Source organism: Scleropages formosus, chromosome 1 (assembly GCF_900964775.1).
Source record: "Scleropages formosus chromosome 1, fSclFor1.1, whole genome shotgun sequence".
NCBI classification, from domain to species: domain Eukaryota; kingdom Metazoa; phylum Chordata; class Actinopteri; order Osteoglossiformes; family Osteoglossidae; genus Scleropages; species Scleropages formosus.
The window spans coordinates 5,733,452-5,751,731 of record NC_041806.1 but is presented as its reverse complement, the minus strand read 5'-3'; the positions used below and the strand labels follow the sequence as shown (position 1 = coordinate 5,751,731).

The 18,280-nt window shown below is 47.5% G+C and overlaps 1 protein-coding gene across 1 annotated transcript in view; it reads right to left on the bottom strand.

Moving 5' to 3' along the window:
* Nucleotides 1–17,465, bottom strand: part of iqsec1a (IQ motif and Sec7 domain ArfGEF 1a) — a 129,834-nt gene extending 112,369 nt beyond the window's left edge. The window contains exon 1 of the mRNA XM_029250934.1: nucleotides 16,950–17,465. Within this exon, the coding sequence (XP_029106767.1) occupies nucleotides 16,950–17,206 (257 nt within the window). The 5' untranslated portion in view covers nucleotides 17,207–17,465. The remainder of the gene's footprint in view (nucleotides 1–16,949) is intronic.
* Between the last annotated feature and the right edge of the window lie 815 nt (nucleotides 17,466–18,280).

Sequence of the window (18,280 nt, the reverse complement as noted above, 5' to 3'; positions counted from 1 at the left end):
GCACAAGACGAGAAAATAAGCTGACTTTGGGTCTCATTATGTTTTTACGAGGCCTAGATACAAAACCCCTGAAATATTCATATGATTAAATGTCTAATATTGATATACAAACATCTGTCAACTCCAAATAAATTCCCTACAGGGCCTTTGGCTTTGAAATGGCAGTAAAAGGATTTTGCTGTAAAAAAAATCCTCCTTTAACTGGTGTTCAGAGAAAGAAAACATCTGGCAGTATAGTGGTTAGGGCTGCTGCCTTCAGACCTGAAAGTTAGAGGCTCTAATCCCACCCCTGGCTGAAGTACCTATAAGCAAGGTACTTACCCTAACCTGGTCCAGTAAAAATACCCTATTAAATGGTAATTGGAAGTAGTTTAACATTGTAAGTTAGTGTGGAGAGAAGTGATGAATGAAATGCACTGGTCAAGTGACTCCTAAGCATGTCCCTCACAGCTGAGCTTCACTTGGAAGAAAATGGTATAACTGAGGTTTGCTGAACTCCATAATAGGAGCAGCTGGAATTTGACATGAAATACCTACTATAGCCCACACAATTCTGCAGCATTTTACATCTTAAAATTACCAGACAAGCAATGCTTCATGTCGTGATTCTTCGTAACAATATATACAAAAAGGATTTTAAAAATCCCAAATCACGTGGAAAATATTGGTGAATGAAGGATGGGCGGGAGGGCAGGTGGGGTGGTGGTGGCACTGCAGGTTCAGCCAGTGCCTGCTGGGTGCTGGGTCCTGGGTTCGAGCCCTGCTTGGGGTGCCTTCCGACGGACTGGCGTCCCATCCTGGGTGTGTCCCCTCTCCCCTTATCCATACACCCTGTGCTGCCGGGTAAGGCTACGACTTGCCGTGACCCTGCCTGGGACAAGCGATTGTAGACAGTGGTTGGGTGCACTGGAGGCTCTGCAACTCCAATAATGTCAACGATTACAGTAAAAGCATTCATTACTTTATAATGGTGCCAAGCTACATCCTGTTACCGATGTCAATACCCCAACCTTGGGTCACTCTTATGACTGACCGCAGCCACCTTGAGCGGTCAAGGATGGGATTACGGAAAGGAAGACGATCCCGCGTAAATGCTGAGTAGCGATCTTTAGCAGAAGTCTGGAAACAAAATACATGTTAGAAGAGCTTTTCAGAATATGAAACAAGCTTTCAGAACACTTTCCGATTCAAAATCCTATGCGGAAAGCCACAAAATACGAACAATTCCTTTAATGTGTTTACTTGCTTAGACAAAAAGAGGCCAAAAAACCTGGATGCACCCCAACCAGTTGTTTTCCACCAGACTGACTCATTTCCAAAAGCACACCGACGTAACCCTCGGTTCAGGATAATGCCGGTCCGGCTGAAGAGGAAGAGTGTTCACTGACACGATGCACAATCTCTGAATAGAACATCAGTGCAGCGAAACAAAGGCTTCTCTGTTCATCGTAGACCAATGCTGTCATTGTCAAAAACAGTCAGCCCAGGCAGCGGGGAAAAAAAAACAAGCCGTATATTTTCTGACTTTCTTTTTAGAATTCTGCTGCCATAATAAACCCCATTTCAGCCTTATATTTATTCCAGCGTGGACTCAATTTTACATTGCAAATGTCCCCGGCAGCTAGTCAAACGCAATTCGACGGCATTTGTTAAAGCCGGCGTTCGCACGACGTGTTTTTACAATCACGTATGGAAAAGAGATTCTCCACATACTAAGCTTTTACTTGATTTGACTGAACACAATGTAATTTTTGCTCCACTGTTACGCTACTTAAGCATAAGTGCTACTTATTAGATTGTTCAAACCTGATTAGCTGCTCAAACAGGATCAAATGTCAACCGCCATCGAGGGAACCTCAGCACTGTCTCGTAATGGTCTTTCACCCAGAAGTTCAAAGTTTGAACGACTTTAAAAGGTCAAGTAGCTTCAGCGATTTTCTATGCAATTTTATCACTGAGTGAGCATCATGCGCTGTAGGGTCTGGGTGGTCTGGACAGCGTAGGGCACAACGTGATAGGGTGTGCGCAACACCACTGATCAAAGAGCCCATAGCAGACATGTTTACCAGGTTTCTCAACCGGTAAACTGTATTCACTCAAATGGGATGCCCTAGGATCTCCTGGTGGCAGGTGCAGAAGCGCCAACCGCAGCTTTTTGAGATGCACATAGGTTCAAACGGTCCCAGCTCTAGCTGTGACACACTGGGACGAGGCTGGTTCAAGCGGTGACCGGGTGTGGCGTTGCAGTAGCTGAGCATCGACTTGCTTTTATTAACAAAATCCATACATATGCATCTCGAATACGAAACTCGTCTATGAAATCAGAGAGGAAGGAAATTCCATTTTAACCCTACAAGAAGCAACCCAACGTCTTTCATCAGTACAATGCACGTTAACACCAATTCAAATTCATTACTCCAACAAAACTCTCTGCACTCCACACCAACAACCAACTAATTCCAAAAATTGCTTGTCTCGAGCAGGGGTGCGGTGAGCCTATGCCAGGGACATCGGGCGCAAGGCTGAGTGGGTGGGGGGGGGTCAAATCAGCAACCTTCGGAGTCAAAGGCAGCCGCTGCAACCACGATGCCGCAGGCTGCCCTGCGATCTACCCATATCTTGAAATTTTTTTAAAAAAAAATCTTCAAATAACCCTCCCCTCATGACTTCCAAAGTGCAGTCTTTCATGCAGAGTCTTTCATTGGTCAGCGTGCCTCACCTGGTACTCATCTCCCATATAAAAAGGGGATCTCAGGTTGTAGCAGTCAATCTGTGGAAGTGGCTGCGGCCAGACTTCGGTCACCCCGCCGCGCAGATGGAGCCACGCCGAAGGCATAGTGTTCCCTCGTAAGGCATGGTGCGACATCGTGGTATACAGCAACGTCACAAGCAATGGCATCATCCCACTTGCCCATGCATCTGCTGTTGAAATGCTATAGCATCACACTGCCTCGGTGGAGCAGTGACCGAACAGGCTTTGACATCTTGTTCAGCGTCTTTGGCATTGCAGGCAGCAGAGGCTGCGGCAGAACAGGAAATTACTACGACGCAGTAGAACTACGGGGGAAATATTTCAATAATTGAATAAGCTGGGAAGCGGCAACGCTGCGCTTTCTGAGGCAGACGCTCCAGTCTAAGAAAAGGCGTCCACACGAGGAACTTACGACGCTGAGTCTTGAGGCTCGACAGAACTCAAAGCTCATATCACAGGCTTTGCGTACGCCACGGAGAGCCTTCCTCTGGTCTCCGCGGTGCCAGGGGGTTCGTCTTTACCCTGTCACTCTCCTTTCGACATATCCTAGTCCTTCTGGGTAGCAGTGTGAGGAAAACTAAAAGATGTGTGACTCAAGCATCCTGCCTGCCCGCCCCCGTTTCTCAGCCAAGTGCAGCTTCCCCTCGGCAGGCTGACAGCACTACGGAGGCACACCCTAAACTAACCAGGACATCTGAACACACCGGCTAGAGGTTACATCGAAAACACCGGCGTCTCAATTTCCTGCATCCTGCCCAGCGCCTCATCTTGGATTCAGGACTAGTCCCGCTTCGCTGTAGACTGCGGCTCATCCCACGGGCTTCCTGTTGCCAGCACTTCCTTCATAAGGTATGTGACATGCAAACACATCTCACAACCAGAGCCTGAGACAAGTATGATACACACAGACGTGGCATTCTCCAAAAAGTGTGGGACGAAGCAGCCACGGCAACACATGGGCGCTGCCGTTAAGGAGACATCCCAATACAGCAGGGACAAACACCAGCACCGCTGTATTAAAAATGATTAAGTTGCCTAATATTAGGTCTCTCAACTAATCGTTTAACCGCAGGCCTTTTTTAATTGAATCGAGGAGGGGGTTTGCAAACCGATTATTTGATCTGCATACGATACATAACAGCATATTCCCTCATGACCTCATAGTGCACAACCTTTGCGGCAGTCTGGAGCACAAGGTCGAGTAACAAAGCCGAACGTGGCATATGCTGCCACACACACCTCTGCAAAACGCAGCACCAAGAGAAACGGCACCAGCACATGGAAACCGCCTGGTACCCTGAGAATGGCTCCCATTTCCTGTTAGATGAGACAGTGTTTACAAAACACTGAGCATCCATAGACACCAAAATTACAGCCCTCGATTGAGTCTTCTGCGAAGCCACTTGTTTTCCAGCATGCGACCGTGCCGCCTCCCCCTCCCCCCGAGCGCTTGTACCGGAACTGCAATCAGATCAAGTTAAAAACTCTCATTAAAACCGTCATTAACTATTCTCTCGGGATGGTGGAAATAAGATCAAAAGCATTTACCGCACTCAACTATGTCTGAGCTGCAACACCTCAGAGACCAGAGGTAACTACGTTAGACAATTTTCATTTTAACAGGAATGCGAGTGGCAAACCTTTTCGGTGATTTCCAGAGGCTTCGTGAAAAATGCAGTTCCTCGTGACTGATGGAAAGATCTGATGACTGATGGCACCTCAGTACCCTGCTTTCTGTGTCCACACACACGTTAAGTTTCTCAAACCTGATGCTGCTACAGCAGACTAGTGTGACGGTGGTGTTTTGTTGACCTCGGCAAAAGTTTCATGATGGATCTCAGCTGAGCAAGTTTATGTGCCCCTGAATCTCACCAGAGAATCGGTGCCAGTCATTCAGAGGAAGAAAACATCTGCCATGAGGCCATTTTCATGGTGCGAACATGCCAGAGATGGATATTCTTACTGGACCGAACTGATTTAAAGACAAAACACTGCTTTCATCACGTCATCTTCACGTGTGAAGAACCTCAGTGGCCTTGGATAATCTCCACACTCACATCTATTCATTGACCCAGCCCTGTCACATCTACCTCCAAGCCATCTTCAGAATCCACCCCTTCCTCTTCAACATCGTCACTCAGCTTCTGTAGTTACTCTGCATTTAGTTTGATCTACTGTACGTGCTTATGAGTTGGTTGTCTCTGCATTTTAACACTAATTTTGTCTGCTTGGAACCCTTTAAAGTATCCAAAGGGTGCTATTTCCCAGAAATGAATTAACCAGGGCTTTGTGCCCCACAAAATACCCCGCTTCGCTGAGAGTTAGAGAATTCACACTTCGCGTGCATGTCCAGAAGACATCCTCCCGTTCAGTCACAAAGATAAAAGTGGGGGACTGAATGGAAGTGAGAAATTTCTACAACTCGTTGCAAGAAGAATCACAGAGAAGATTTGACTGAGCTCAAAGCAGAAGATTGAAACCTCCAGTAAAAAGAAAAAAAAAATCCCTCGCTTATATTTATCTTTGGTTTTGCAACCCCTGAAAGAATTGATATTCGTCACAAACAGAGTCAACAAATGCTGCTAGTGATGCTTTCTGAGGTGCCAGCATCACCCCCGTCACAATCTGGATGCTTCCTTTCCCCTGCTTTGGGATGACAGCATTTGTATGTCACCACCATGTTAAACAAGAGCATTTTCAAAGTCCAACCTCTCACTGGTCCATAAACCGAAGAGGCTTTGATCAACGACCCGCTTCTCGGGATCCTGCCCCGAAAAATGGCCAAGCACCTTAATACACCAAGCCGCACGTACACGCCCACAAAAATGACCCAGAAGAGTCATTGTGATGCTGCCTTGCAGCTTTGAAGTCCCACTTTCAAATGGCTTTTTCAGACATTGTTTACTTCATGGGTTTCCTGCTATCTCAAGCTACAACATGTAGAGCACATACCACAGTGGGCAGCGGGGGGCATTCCTTGCTACATTCATGTTTAAAATTAGCAACAGTCATTTCACTACACACTCAGCGCATGCCTTAAGGGCATGCTATTGTTGGATGCCTGGGCATCTACCAACAAATCACATTGGTCCATAGAACTCTTTCCATTTCCAAACAAAGTGCCACATCATTAGAAATGTTAAAATTAACACAAACTGTGTTTTCTTCCGCAAACACAGCCAATGATAGATAGTGATTGGGAGGGTCATGGTGTGTGTGTGTGTTTGTGTTGTTTCCAGTATAAAAGCCAACCAAAAGAGATGTGCATCATGAGATGCAGACAATCATTCAGGTCTCCAGTGTTGCATCGGGTGAACTTGGGCGTCTAATGAAACACTCAAATCTGGACAGAGACCTTCCTTACATCATTTGTGGTCTTGAAAGCACTTGAAGCCAAAAAACTTCTAGAACATAAAGGAAGTTAAACTGTTAAAGGCACTCTGTGTGTTTAGAGAAAGAAAAAAATGGTGGGGTGACACTAATGCTTATGATGACATGGTACCCAACAGCGCCCATGTGGATTGACTTACTGAATTTTTTACCAAAAATACAGAAATAATCTGCAGTGTTGGTTTATTATCTGTTAGTTTCTCATGCGATACTGTCTTTATGTCTATGTCACAGCTGTGGATTTTAAGCTTATCAAAGAATGTGCACAAACTGGGAAGCATGTATATCTGAACCGCACTGCACAGCATCAACAAGGTCATCGATGACCCCATATGAACAACTTTCTCTGACAATATCCACATGGAACTGTTACCTCGTCAGTTCATGAAGCAGGCACTAGTTTTCACTGCTTTTAGCACGTTGGCATTAAAATACCAAGAGAGAAACCTACTTTGTCACAGGGGCTGATAACAGACCATCCAGCAAATTGTACATTTACAGCGTAGCTTTCGCCACAGAGTAGAGAAAACACACGTCTGTAAAAAATGGGCTCCTAATCTATGCAATCAGGCTATGATGTCGATATAGAGTTGGAGCTCCTCATCTATACAGGAAGAGTGCAGCTTCAAAAAAATGGTAACCCCTTGTGTCCCTTAGTTTTACCACAAAATGGTTATTTAATGAGGTACAGTGTTTCTAACCTGACACAACAGGTGTGTAAAGACCAATTCCAGATGTTGCTTTAGAGGAAATCATGTGTGTAGTAGAAACACAGAAGTGGTGCAGGTGTAAAAATAAGTGCACCTTAAGTTGAACTGGTTAAATGAAGTAAGTAAGTAGAATCAGGGGTGTAAATCATGGTCATATATTCATTTCATACATTTATTTTAAAATTTAATGCTTAGATTTCATAAGTTTATTTTAATTTTTCATACAAGAATAATGACCATCCCTACAGGGTTCACACACTTCAGTGCAGCACTGTATACCTCCTGGTTTACCTACTGATCTGTGCATGTTGTTCCACATTGTCTGCTCAGGTCTTTCCTAGAAATTCATGTCACACACATGGCTGAGAGGATCATCCCGAGAAATCGTCACATGGCTTTCTGGTTCCCGAAGTGTATGGAAAAGCGTATAAAGAGTACAATACCGTGTTCACTTTGCTCACACCCGTGGCAATAGGGCACAGTGTTGCAGCACTAATAGCACCTGTGGGCCTGCAGACTCAGTACAAATAACAGAGTTGTGTGCTAAGGGAACTCTCATAAAGTCAAGGCAAAATTTCATCGCAAATCATTTTGTTGTGATCTTCTGAACAAGGATTCGGGCTGAACGGCACCCCCCCCGACGCAGGATTGGAAGCCATGCAAGCATCGCATCCCCAGATACAAGTGAAGATGCTCCTTGCTTGACTCGCTGCCAATTTGCTTCCAGCACAAACATCACACCGTTCAGCTCCAGAGGTTTGCAAAAAATGGAAGAAGATACTTGAAGATTCAAGGGGAGGCTTAAATACAACACGCTGCTCACCCAAGGATTTTTGTTACGGTTTATTTCGAGACAACTCCACAGGTCAGATAACGGTGATACGCACAAATTCCGTTGGCTCATAATACCTCTATAAGTCGCTTCACAAAAGTTTAAAGGTTGAAACATACACACACTGTGCCATTTAAAATATTTGAAGTGTTACACCATTTAGACACATTATAATTCTACAGAGACGCTAGACACCGCCAGTATTTGAAAGACGAATAATGCAGCAGGGCTGCAACAGACCCAGGCGAACTCGATGTCCTTCTTGGTATAACGTCTAGAACGTTGTCCAGCTGGTTTGTGGGAAACAAAGTGTGGCATATCGTTGGTGGAGCTCTCTATTGAAAAGTCATCGCGCGAATTCGCCTACCTTGGCAGCTGCGTCACAAATGATGGATCAGTTGAAAAGGAAATCAGTGCCCGCATCGCCAAGGCCAGAGTGGCGTTCGCCAGCCTAAGACATCTTTGGCGCAGGGAGGATGTCTCACCGCAAGTGAAAGGCCGCATCTATAACGCCGTAGTTCGATCCGTCCTACTTTACGGATCAGAAACATGGGCAATTCGTGCCGAAGATTCTCGCCGCCTGGAAGTTTTCGATCACCGGTGCCTGCGCCAGTTAGCGAGAATTGGTTGGAACGACAGAATCAGCAACAAAGAAGTGAGAAGACGCACTCTTGGCGGAAATGCTGGCGAAAGCGCGGTTTCTAGCCGCATAGAGCTCAGCGGACTACGCTGGCTGGGGCACGTTCTGCGTATGAAGCACAGGCGCCTGCCAAGACGAGCGCTGTTCTCGATTCCGAATGCCGAATGGAAAAGAAATCAAGGAGGACAGAAAATGACGTGGCTACGTGGAATGAAAAATTCCACAAAGAACCTTGGAAAAGTAGGCAGCTCGCGACTTCCGGGATGGGGTCCCAAAGACTCACAGAGTAAATGGCTAGAAACTCTTCAGGATACGGCAATCAATCGACAGCAGTGGCGCTTGCGTTGTCATTACCTTCCAGGGCAGGTTGCTTGAATATGACTGTATGAGTTCACCCTTGTTCGTTGGCCAGACGGCAAACCTTTCGTGATACATGTTTAAGTCCCACTCCCTACCCGTTTCTAATCAATTTGTGATCACGCTCACTTACGGAAGGCGTGGCAGTAAGCAGAGGTTTTTTATGCCTTTGTAACGCTGATGGATGACATCGCGCTATAACAGCTCCGAGTTCTGCTATATGGGTTTATCATTTGACTCCTCTTTCTCAGAGCACAAAGAGCCCAGATCCTGAACGTCTGCATCCTCAACCCCATCTCATCCCGCCGTCATGCCGGTTCAATCCCAGTGCAGGTGGAACTCTGATCTATCCATGAGTCATCGCTCAGTCAATCCATACTGGAGTTTTGAGCTCAATGTATCGTGAAACAGTCCCAAGTAGAGCAGCTAGTAGTGTACTGGTTACAGCTACTGCCTTTGGATCCAAAGGTTTCTGGTTTGATCCCCACCTCTGGATATGGTACCCTTGAGCAATGTGCTTACTCTGAATTGCTCTTGGAAAATTAGCCACCTGTGTCAATGGGTAACTAATTACAACCTTGTCATCGCAGGTTGCTTCGGTGAAAAGTGTCAGTTAAGTCAATGGAATTTTCTTCTCTTTCAATTGACAGAAGCATCTCCAGTTAAAAGAAGCAATACATTAAAATTATGCTCTTTTTCTCTTTGGTTCTACACATGATTAATGGATGCATGCATGCACGCTTTATTTTCAAGGATTTTTTTTTTTTATTTTATAATATTTAATAATTGATAATTAGAAGGCTGGGATGCAGCTGGTAGTAACTGTCTGCATTTCACGACGCTCTGCTGCGTGCCACTAAAATACCTGCATCACATTTACAATAAGCTGACAACGTAATTGAAACACAGTTCATTTGCCTTCAGCAGGATTTTGATATTTTTGCTTTAGCCAATTCCAAGCTTTGACAAAGAGAACTGCATGAGATAAAAAGCCGGTTAACACACCAAAGGGGGGAAAAAAAAAAAAAAAACAGGCACCTCTATTCATATGAGCAGCGACAACAACACTTATCCAAAATCAATACAACAGGACTTCCCATCGCACAGCCAGAATACACAAAGCAAAACACACACAGACACACACACACAGGCATCAGTTCCTCTGATGCAATCAGATACAACGAAGCAGCAACCACCTTAAAAGCTGAGAGGTTTCAATATTGCACACTGTGGATGGGGATTATGATTTTTAGTAAAGAAGAGATGAACCTATGCTGTCTGGCAACTATGTAGGCCCAGAACTGCTGCTGCTGCTGCTGCTGCTGCTGCTGCGTTACCATGCTCACCATTACCATTATCTTGGGTAAATCTGGGTACCACTTCGGCGATCTAAAGGAATGGACAATAAATCACAGCAAGAGCCAAACATAAAGTTTTCATATTCACTACCGCAAATACTCACATCAGGCCTTATTATTGAGGGCAGCAGGAGGTATAGTGATTGGAACTATACCCTTGTCACCCAAAGGTTCTTGGTTTGATTCCCACTCCTGCTTTATTATTCTTGATCAATGTATTTACTGAGAATATGCTACTCTAGAAATGGGTACCACGTCGTCAAAAGTCTGTGTAACATTTTAAATTGCTTTCAGCGAAGCCATAAGTTAAACAAAGAATAATAATCTGTACAAAGTTAAAAAATTACTTCCAAACACTGAGTTGCTGTAGTCTGAATTTTTCTGCTTTAAAAACTAATCTTTGCACTCCTATTTTCACATCTGAGGAACTTCATGTTAACAAATGATGTAAATAATGACAAGTAAACATCTGGCAAATAAAAACACGAGTCAAGATTAAACACAAATTGTTCTTTGGCTAAGGGGGCGTGGTAGTGCAGTGGGTTGGACCAGGTCCTGTTCTCCAATGGGTCTGGGGTTTGAGTCCCGCTTGGGGTGCCTTGCGACGGAGTGGCGTCCTGTCCTGGGTGTGTCCCCTCCTGTCTTACGCCCTGTGTTGCCGGGTAGGCTCTGGTTACCTGTGACCCCGTATGGGACAAGAAGTTCAGAAAGTGTGTATGTTCTTTGGCTTTTGTCTTGTGGTGGAACCCAAATTCTTGGTACACGTACAAATGGCTGAATGATCTGGTTTACTGTGATTGCGGTCTCATTCGAATGCCATTTTAAACCTGCCGAAAAGCAATTAATTATATTCCTGCCCCTGTCAGCAGGAGATGCAAACTGGGCTGAGTGAGGGCTTTAGAAGGAGGACGGTGGCCTAAGGGGAAGGGTCTCCATAGTGTCATGATTTCCATGAGTTATTTCTCAGAACACAAGCACAGAGCTCTTTTCTGAAGCTGGGTTGAGTGCAGGGTATGGTTTTGATGGGAAGATCGAGATCCGTTGTGTCATGTTCCTGGTTCAAAGAGCGAGGGTTGAGATCCGAAGGGGAGTTTTCTTTTTCATGCGAACATCGATATCCAAGGAGACGTGGTCTTGGTTCAAAGAGTGAGGGTTGAGATCCGAAGGGGCGTTTATTTGATGCGAACATCAAGATCAGAGGAGTTGTCACCCTGGTTCAAAGAGGAAAATTCGAGATCCAAAGGGACATGATTCCAATGCAAAGATCAAGATCCAAGTAGTCGTGGTCCAAAGAGTGAGGATGGAGATCCGAGGGTCAAACGACAATGGGCGAGGATCAGAGTAAAGCGCAAGGAAAGGTGAGGATTCTCGATGAGATTCTACAACAACTCTACTATAACAGATCTCCTCTTTTTAACACGTGCTTTAATTCAGTGCACGTGTTTAGTGCATGCTTTGGATTCCCAGATTACCTTCCCCTGTGGTCCTCTGGGGTATTTTCCCCAAAGGTCATGACACATACAGCCACCAATCACAAGGTGATCGTTAATCATGTAAATTCGGGCAATACCTTCTGCATCATGTCTCAATCCCATACACAACATATCAGCATAATAACTATAATTTCAGCGTGACTTGTAACATTACACGTCTGTCCACCCCTGTTGCTGAGGGCACGTGGGGTCTCAAGCCCTGGAGCATAGCTGCAATGTGCAGTGATACTTATTAGGTGCGAGATAAGCGTGTGGCGGCTCCATTTCCAACTGTGAATGAAAATGTTAGTCTACACCATTGATTTCTCCAGTGATCTATATTAGACATTTCCTGCCTTCAAACCAGTGGAGCTGCACAGTAATGTAGTTGCTTTATAAATTGTTGCACAGCTCTGCCCTCCACCAAAAAGGAAAGAAAAACAATCTCGATAATCTTAATACCTTAATTTATTTAATACCTTATTTCCTTTGCCCACATCCACAGGTTCCATTATTGGTCGGTGAAGCAACTTTGCAAAAATGAGCACTAAATTTAAGCTTTGGCTGTTATAAATGTAAAGTAATCTGGGGAAACTGCTGTGATGTTGTTTTTTTTTTTCTTTTATTCCTGAGTGCTGAAATCGCGCAAAAACGATTTTCGATTTTTATCTAACTGGAACAGGTAACCTTAATGCAGTTCAGTTTTATTCATAAGGTACAAAATCAGGGTCCCTCGTATGGATCCCTATCTACTTATTGCCCCTATGAGCCCCAAAAAAAAATCTGATTATATGGATCACATTGCTGCTGCCATAGGTAACCTGCTGGTGCTTTTAAAAAGCTTACGACCAAACGCAGCGGTGGCAGACAGTGTGTTGGTTACCTCCATCACCTTGTGATCAGGTGACTGGGGTTTGAATCCCACCCCTCCTGCTTTAAGTGAGGTGCATAACCTGATAAAGTATAAAATATCAGGTTATACAAACTGAGAAAGTATAAAATGCCATGTTATATAAACTGGTAAACTGCCTCAGTTGCTTTGGAAAAAAAATCCTCAGCCAGATGAATAAACAAAACAGTAATAATAATAAATGTGGCAAAAGAAAAGCCCATTCCAGGCTAAGAATTCTCATAAAGCTGTACAGTGGTGTAAAGGATGAAAACAGGGGCAGCTGGTAGTGTAATGTTAATGCTGCAGCCTTTGGGTCCAAAGGCTGCAGGTTTGAGTGTCACCTCCAGCTGTAGTACCCTTGAGCAAGGTACTTAGTCTAAATAATTCCAGTAAAAAGTTATCCAGCTGTATAAATGGGTACATAATTTAAAGTACCTTAACACCGCAAGTCACTTTGGAGAAAAGCGTCAGATAAATGGATACATGAAAATGTAAAACGGGAGTAATACAGCAGGGTGCGAGCTCCCCACCAGCTGAGCAGAACACTGCGGTCAGCACAAACCTTATTGAAACACAAAGCTGACATTGCAGCCTGTTGACAGGATGCAGAGACGTGAAGTCTGCCTCAGCACTCTGGGCACAGGCCCATGGTGATCCACCTCAGCCGGGCTGAACCGAAGGTCTCGTCCAGGGGTACAGGGACACGCTTTGTGGACTTGACTCCAAAAAAGCTGCCAGACGAATCCAAGACGGTCTCTTACAGCACTTAAGATGAACTGGCTCCGTCAACGAAACCCCGTGCTCTAGCTGGCATTGATCAGGAGCGTTGGGCGGCATAGTGAGTAGCGCTACTGTCTCGCAGCACCTGGGTGGTGCGAGAGGATGTGGGTTCGATCTCCGCGTAGTCCGTGTGGAGTTTGCATGTTCTCCCCGTTTCTGCGCGGTTTCCCTCCGGATGCTCTGGTTTCCTCCCACACTCCAAAGACATGTTGTTTACCCATAGCGTGTGAGTGACAGAGAGGGTGTGTTCCACTGATGTATGGATGAGTGACCCAGTGTAAGTCACTGCGGTGAATAAGGTTTGTGGGCTAGTAACACTAAATAGTATCCATTATAAGTCGCTTTGGAGAAAAGTGTCTGCTAAATAAATAATTGCAGCTGTAAAGCAGTAAAAAAAAAAAAAAAAAAATGAAGACTGCTGTTGAGCTGCTGGCTGGGTGGCTTTAAGGGAGCTGAAACATTTAGCCAGGAGTCGGTGTTATCCTCCCTGACACATGCCCCTTTGTGTCCCTGCCCATCGCCTCTCCCGCCACCGGGACCAGCTCACAATAGCCCCTTCACACTCAAAATGCCCAAGGTATAGCTGTAAAAATAGCCCGACAGATGCTTGAAGGACAGGTTTTATTTTGCCTACCACTATAAATAGCGCTCAAGGCAAATAAAAATGAAGTGTGCACAGGATCGACAGGAGGCAACACAATGAGCAACGGCTTTCAAGGTCTTTACCGTAAGATGGTCCCCCCCCTCCCCAGCTCCGGAGCCTTGGTGATGCAAAATGCTTTTCAACTGCGTCTTCCTGTCCACCTCTTATCACCGTGAAAATATCTGCAGTATCATTTTAATTGCCCTCAGAACCACTGAGGATGCCTGTATTTTCCGCTCATTACCGAAGCAGCGCGGCGACACGCAGGCGAGGTAAACGCAATTATCGTTAAGCGTTCAAATGGGTGCCGAAAATGGACTGCGCATTTCAAGGAGTCCTTCGAACACTTCGTGGAAAGAGACGTGATTTTCGACCAACGAGCCAAGCTTGTTGTTTTTAAAGTGCCTCGCGACGAGCGGTGACACGCCGGCCCCGGCGAAACACACCTACGGGGCAGGCCGGGCCGCCGCGGCCTTCCTGGCAAACGGTTCACGTGGGCCGCGCGCGCCATTCACAGATCGCTTCGGGGGATTATAACTCGCGCGCGGGATAAGCTGTGCCATGTTTAATAAGGATCGCTGCAGAGAAATGCAGGGGGTCGGGTCACAATGTCTGCACTTGTGCACCGGCGCGTCGTCAACCAGGCCGAGTACCGCAGCCGGAGATGAGAAGCACCGGACGGGCAGTTTGGGCGGCCGAATCCCGACTCCGCAGCGTGAAGCTTCTGGTGCTTCCACGCTCCTCTGCGCGCGGTCCAGCACTATTTATCCGCGCCGGCCATCCCCGCTGCTGACTCAGCGCTGCGTATCACGCCGACTCTGCACCTGAGGCCCGCGGCATGACAGTCGCTGCTCGGCGGGAGGCCGCGGCGTCGAACCGTAAAACTGGATTTTCCGAAAGCGCACTTCGGAAGCAAAAAAACATCTGAAGAAGCCCCATTTTGGGCTCTGCAGCCGTTTGCTGTCGGTCTCTTCCGAAAGTGAAAGGGTCTCCTCTCCAGAAGGCTGCAGTCCATAAATATCCCAGATTAATAGTGAGCTGAGCGCTAAGTCCACTTAGGGGATGGACACGGTGCGGCCCAGGGAGGGGAAACCCGGCAGGCAGGATCTCTGCCAGACTCACACGCTCTTGATCAATGCAACCAGTCAGTCGCACCTGCTGTCGGTGCGGAGGATGCGACCCAATACCCACCCCTCAGCCCTTCCCTGCTTCTGCCACAGCGCGTTCCCCACTGTGATATAACGCGAGCAAACACCAGGAGGGCAACCAAACTCGCGGTAATAACGCGGGTCCGATCGCCAAAACCGCGGACGAAGACGCGCGTCCGACGGTCACGTGCTTGTGTTGTTTTCACTCGCGACGCATTTTGTTTCTATTTCGCGCTCGCCTTTGATCTCCTGCGTTACAGTTAAAGCAGGGCTGGACGAAGCGGTACAAAAGGGAAGAGGCGTCCGGGTGGTCCGAGAGATGGTGGGAAATGGTAAAGAACGGCGTACGACGCTGCTACAGCGCTCGGGAGTTACCGAGAAGGAATTTAGCGACGCGCCCGCAACAGGTTCGAGCAGATCGGCGCTGCGCGCCGTTACGCGTCGCTCATGTCATGGAGCTGCACTGCAGGCACGAGCTTGCGAAGCCTTTCCTTATTTCCCGTGCTTTTTTTCTGGCAGAGGAGTGTGTTTTGGTGGGGTTACTAGAGCCACCTTATACTTTAATGATCCCCCGCGCGCGCTCTCTCTTCCAACCCCAGTTGAAATATTACGTTGTTTTTTTTTTTTACGCGAGTGTTACTACTGTTAATAACAGTGTTATAACCGCGAGATGCTCCATCATCGGAACACACAGCTACGGGCTTTAGCAGCACTACCGGAAGGTGAGGACGCGTCCGTGTCCGAAGAAGGGACACGCAGTCTCCAGTCTCCACAGTTCAATGCAGGTCAGAGTCACTGTAGTGTTCAACGGTCAGCAGCCCGGTGACCGTGTCGCACGCGGCTCTTCTCGAGCGCAGACAGGCTGGCTCCTTAACCACTCACACGTGTCGTTTCTTGTATTCCCGCTGTTTCAGTCATCGTTACATCGCGCGCCCCCCCCCCCCACCACACACACACACACACACACACACTTTCTGAAACCGCTTGTCCCAAGCAGGGTCGCGGCGAGCCGGAGCCAAACCCGGCAACACAGGGCGTAAGGCTGGAGGGGACACACCCAGGACGGGACGCCAGTCCGTCGCAAGGCTCCCTCGATCGGGACTCGAACCCTCGACCCACCGGGAGAGCAGGACCCGGTTAAACCCGCTGCGCCGCTGCGCCACTGCGCCCCCCTTTCGTTACATCGCGTTCATTCTTTTTTTTTTTTTGGCTTTGGGAACTATGTATGTGTTTGTTGGGCCGCTCGCAATACCGAGAAAAGCTGGACACTCGAACATGTCACGCTCCCCGAGGAGGACACCCGCTCTTCTCCGCAACGATCTGAAAAATGATCATGTCACACGTCGCACTGTGGAAATAAAACACGAGGGATAGGCGTTCCAGGAGGCTCACTCATTCTCGTCTAATATCCCATCAAAACAGTCAGTGTCGACAATCTTCATAAAAGCTTGACAAGAAGAACCCGATACGGGTTATAAAGGCAGCGCATTACGTGTCTGCTTGGTATTATTACGTTTACATTTGATTTATTCATTTAGCAGACGTAAATCTCAGCGAAAGTACAATTTGTGCATTATTATTATTATTATTATTATTATTATTATTATTAGCGGTGTCCCCGTGTCTGTCCCACTGGGCAACGGGACACACGTAGAGTTGTGCACACTGCTCGGGCAATTATTTTGGACGCGCGCGGAGCGTCTTCTGGCTCGCGCCAGCGCTCCGCTCGTGCTGCACACTTGACTTCCCAGCTCCCGATCGCCTGCAACCGGAGCCGTTTCCCCCGAACCTGCGCGTCCTCGAGTAGACGCGCGCGGTGTTTTGAAGGCGGCGGGTGTTTCGCGGCCAGCACGCACGTAAACGGTACAGACCCAGACCGCCACGGCACGCCTCGCGCCTCGCGCCCCCTCACCCCTCTCTCTCCCCGCGCGCGGCGTCGCCTGGCGCGTGTGGCGGCGGGGGCGCGCGCACTTACTTCTCGTGGATCACGTTCTCCTGGATGGCCCGGAGCGCGCCGGGGCCGTTGCCGTGCTGCAGCCTGCAGCTGGCCAGGTGCCGCTCGTGCTGCTCCAGCAGACACGCGTTCTCCTCGCACAGCTTGGCCACTTGCTGCTCGAGCTCCTCGATGCGACTCCTCTGCTTCTCCAGTAACTCCTGCTGCGTGTCGATGATCTTGTTCAGCTCGTTCAGGTACTCCGCAGCCTTGCTCGGGTTCTCGCTCGGGTTTTCCATGTCGCCCCAAGTGCCAGCCGGGGGGCTCCCTCCCGTCCCGCGCGCCGCTGCTCCCCCCCGTCCGTCGCCCGACGCGCGAGCTCCGTCAGACTCCGCCGGCGCGAGGCGCGCATTCCCAGCCCACCATTGTTCGTGCGCGGCGCCGGCGACAGACTGACTGACACACCGAGTCGCTCGGAGAGGTACGACGACCGCAGCAGAGCGCCGTCCGGAGGCTCTGCAGCGCAGTAACTAACCCCCGCACGCGACTCCGCGGACGGGAAGCGCACTTAACCCCTTGCTTGCGCGTCAAGTCCGCCCGGCGCGTGCGCTCCTCCTCCGCGCCACGGCGCGCGGAACGAGCTCTTTAAACGTGCGCGTTCCGACGTGCGCTCCGAGAATCACATCGGTTCTTGTGCAGGGACCGTCTTCATACGTCGATCGCGCGCGCTTCTGGAATATTTGTACATTTTTCAGGCATGCGCGTTATTTGGTATACTAGTGCTAGACGTTTCCTTCCGATTCCTAGACGTTATTTTGTGCCCTTCTGTCGATTGTAACAGCGTTTGAAACCGAAACGGTCTTCCTGTCGAACTGTACATTTCAGATTGTATGGTTCTCTGCTCACATGAATCATGTTCACAAACTCAGCTCTTATGTAATATATACTTTGCAGTGGAAAAGCGCCACAGCGGCTTATGAGAAATGAAACCCGTTTTCCCCACAAAACAAGCCTGTGATTCAGTACTGCAGCATTTTTGCCAATTATGCGGTCAAGTTACTCTCACAACGGCTTTTTTTATACCGTACAACGGCCGGTACCAAACATTTGTGGACAGAATTACACACTTTTTTCAAATTTAAATAGTTTTTTTTTTTTTTTTTTCCGACTCAGTCTGGCAATGTTCTGGATATATCTGGTGTAGTGAGCCTGTAATGTGAGGAATTCCTATAGTTTTTTTTAAATGTTTTTGATTCTGTTGATTTTGTACAAAAGCACATTTTTTTCAACATTGACAAACACATAAACACACAGTAAGGAGAATGCTACTTATTCTAACCCTTATGAAGAACAAATCCAGTTATAAAATAAGT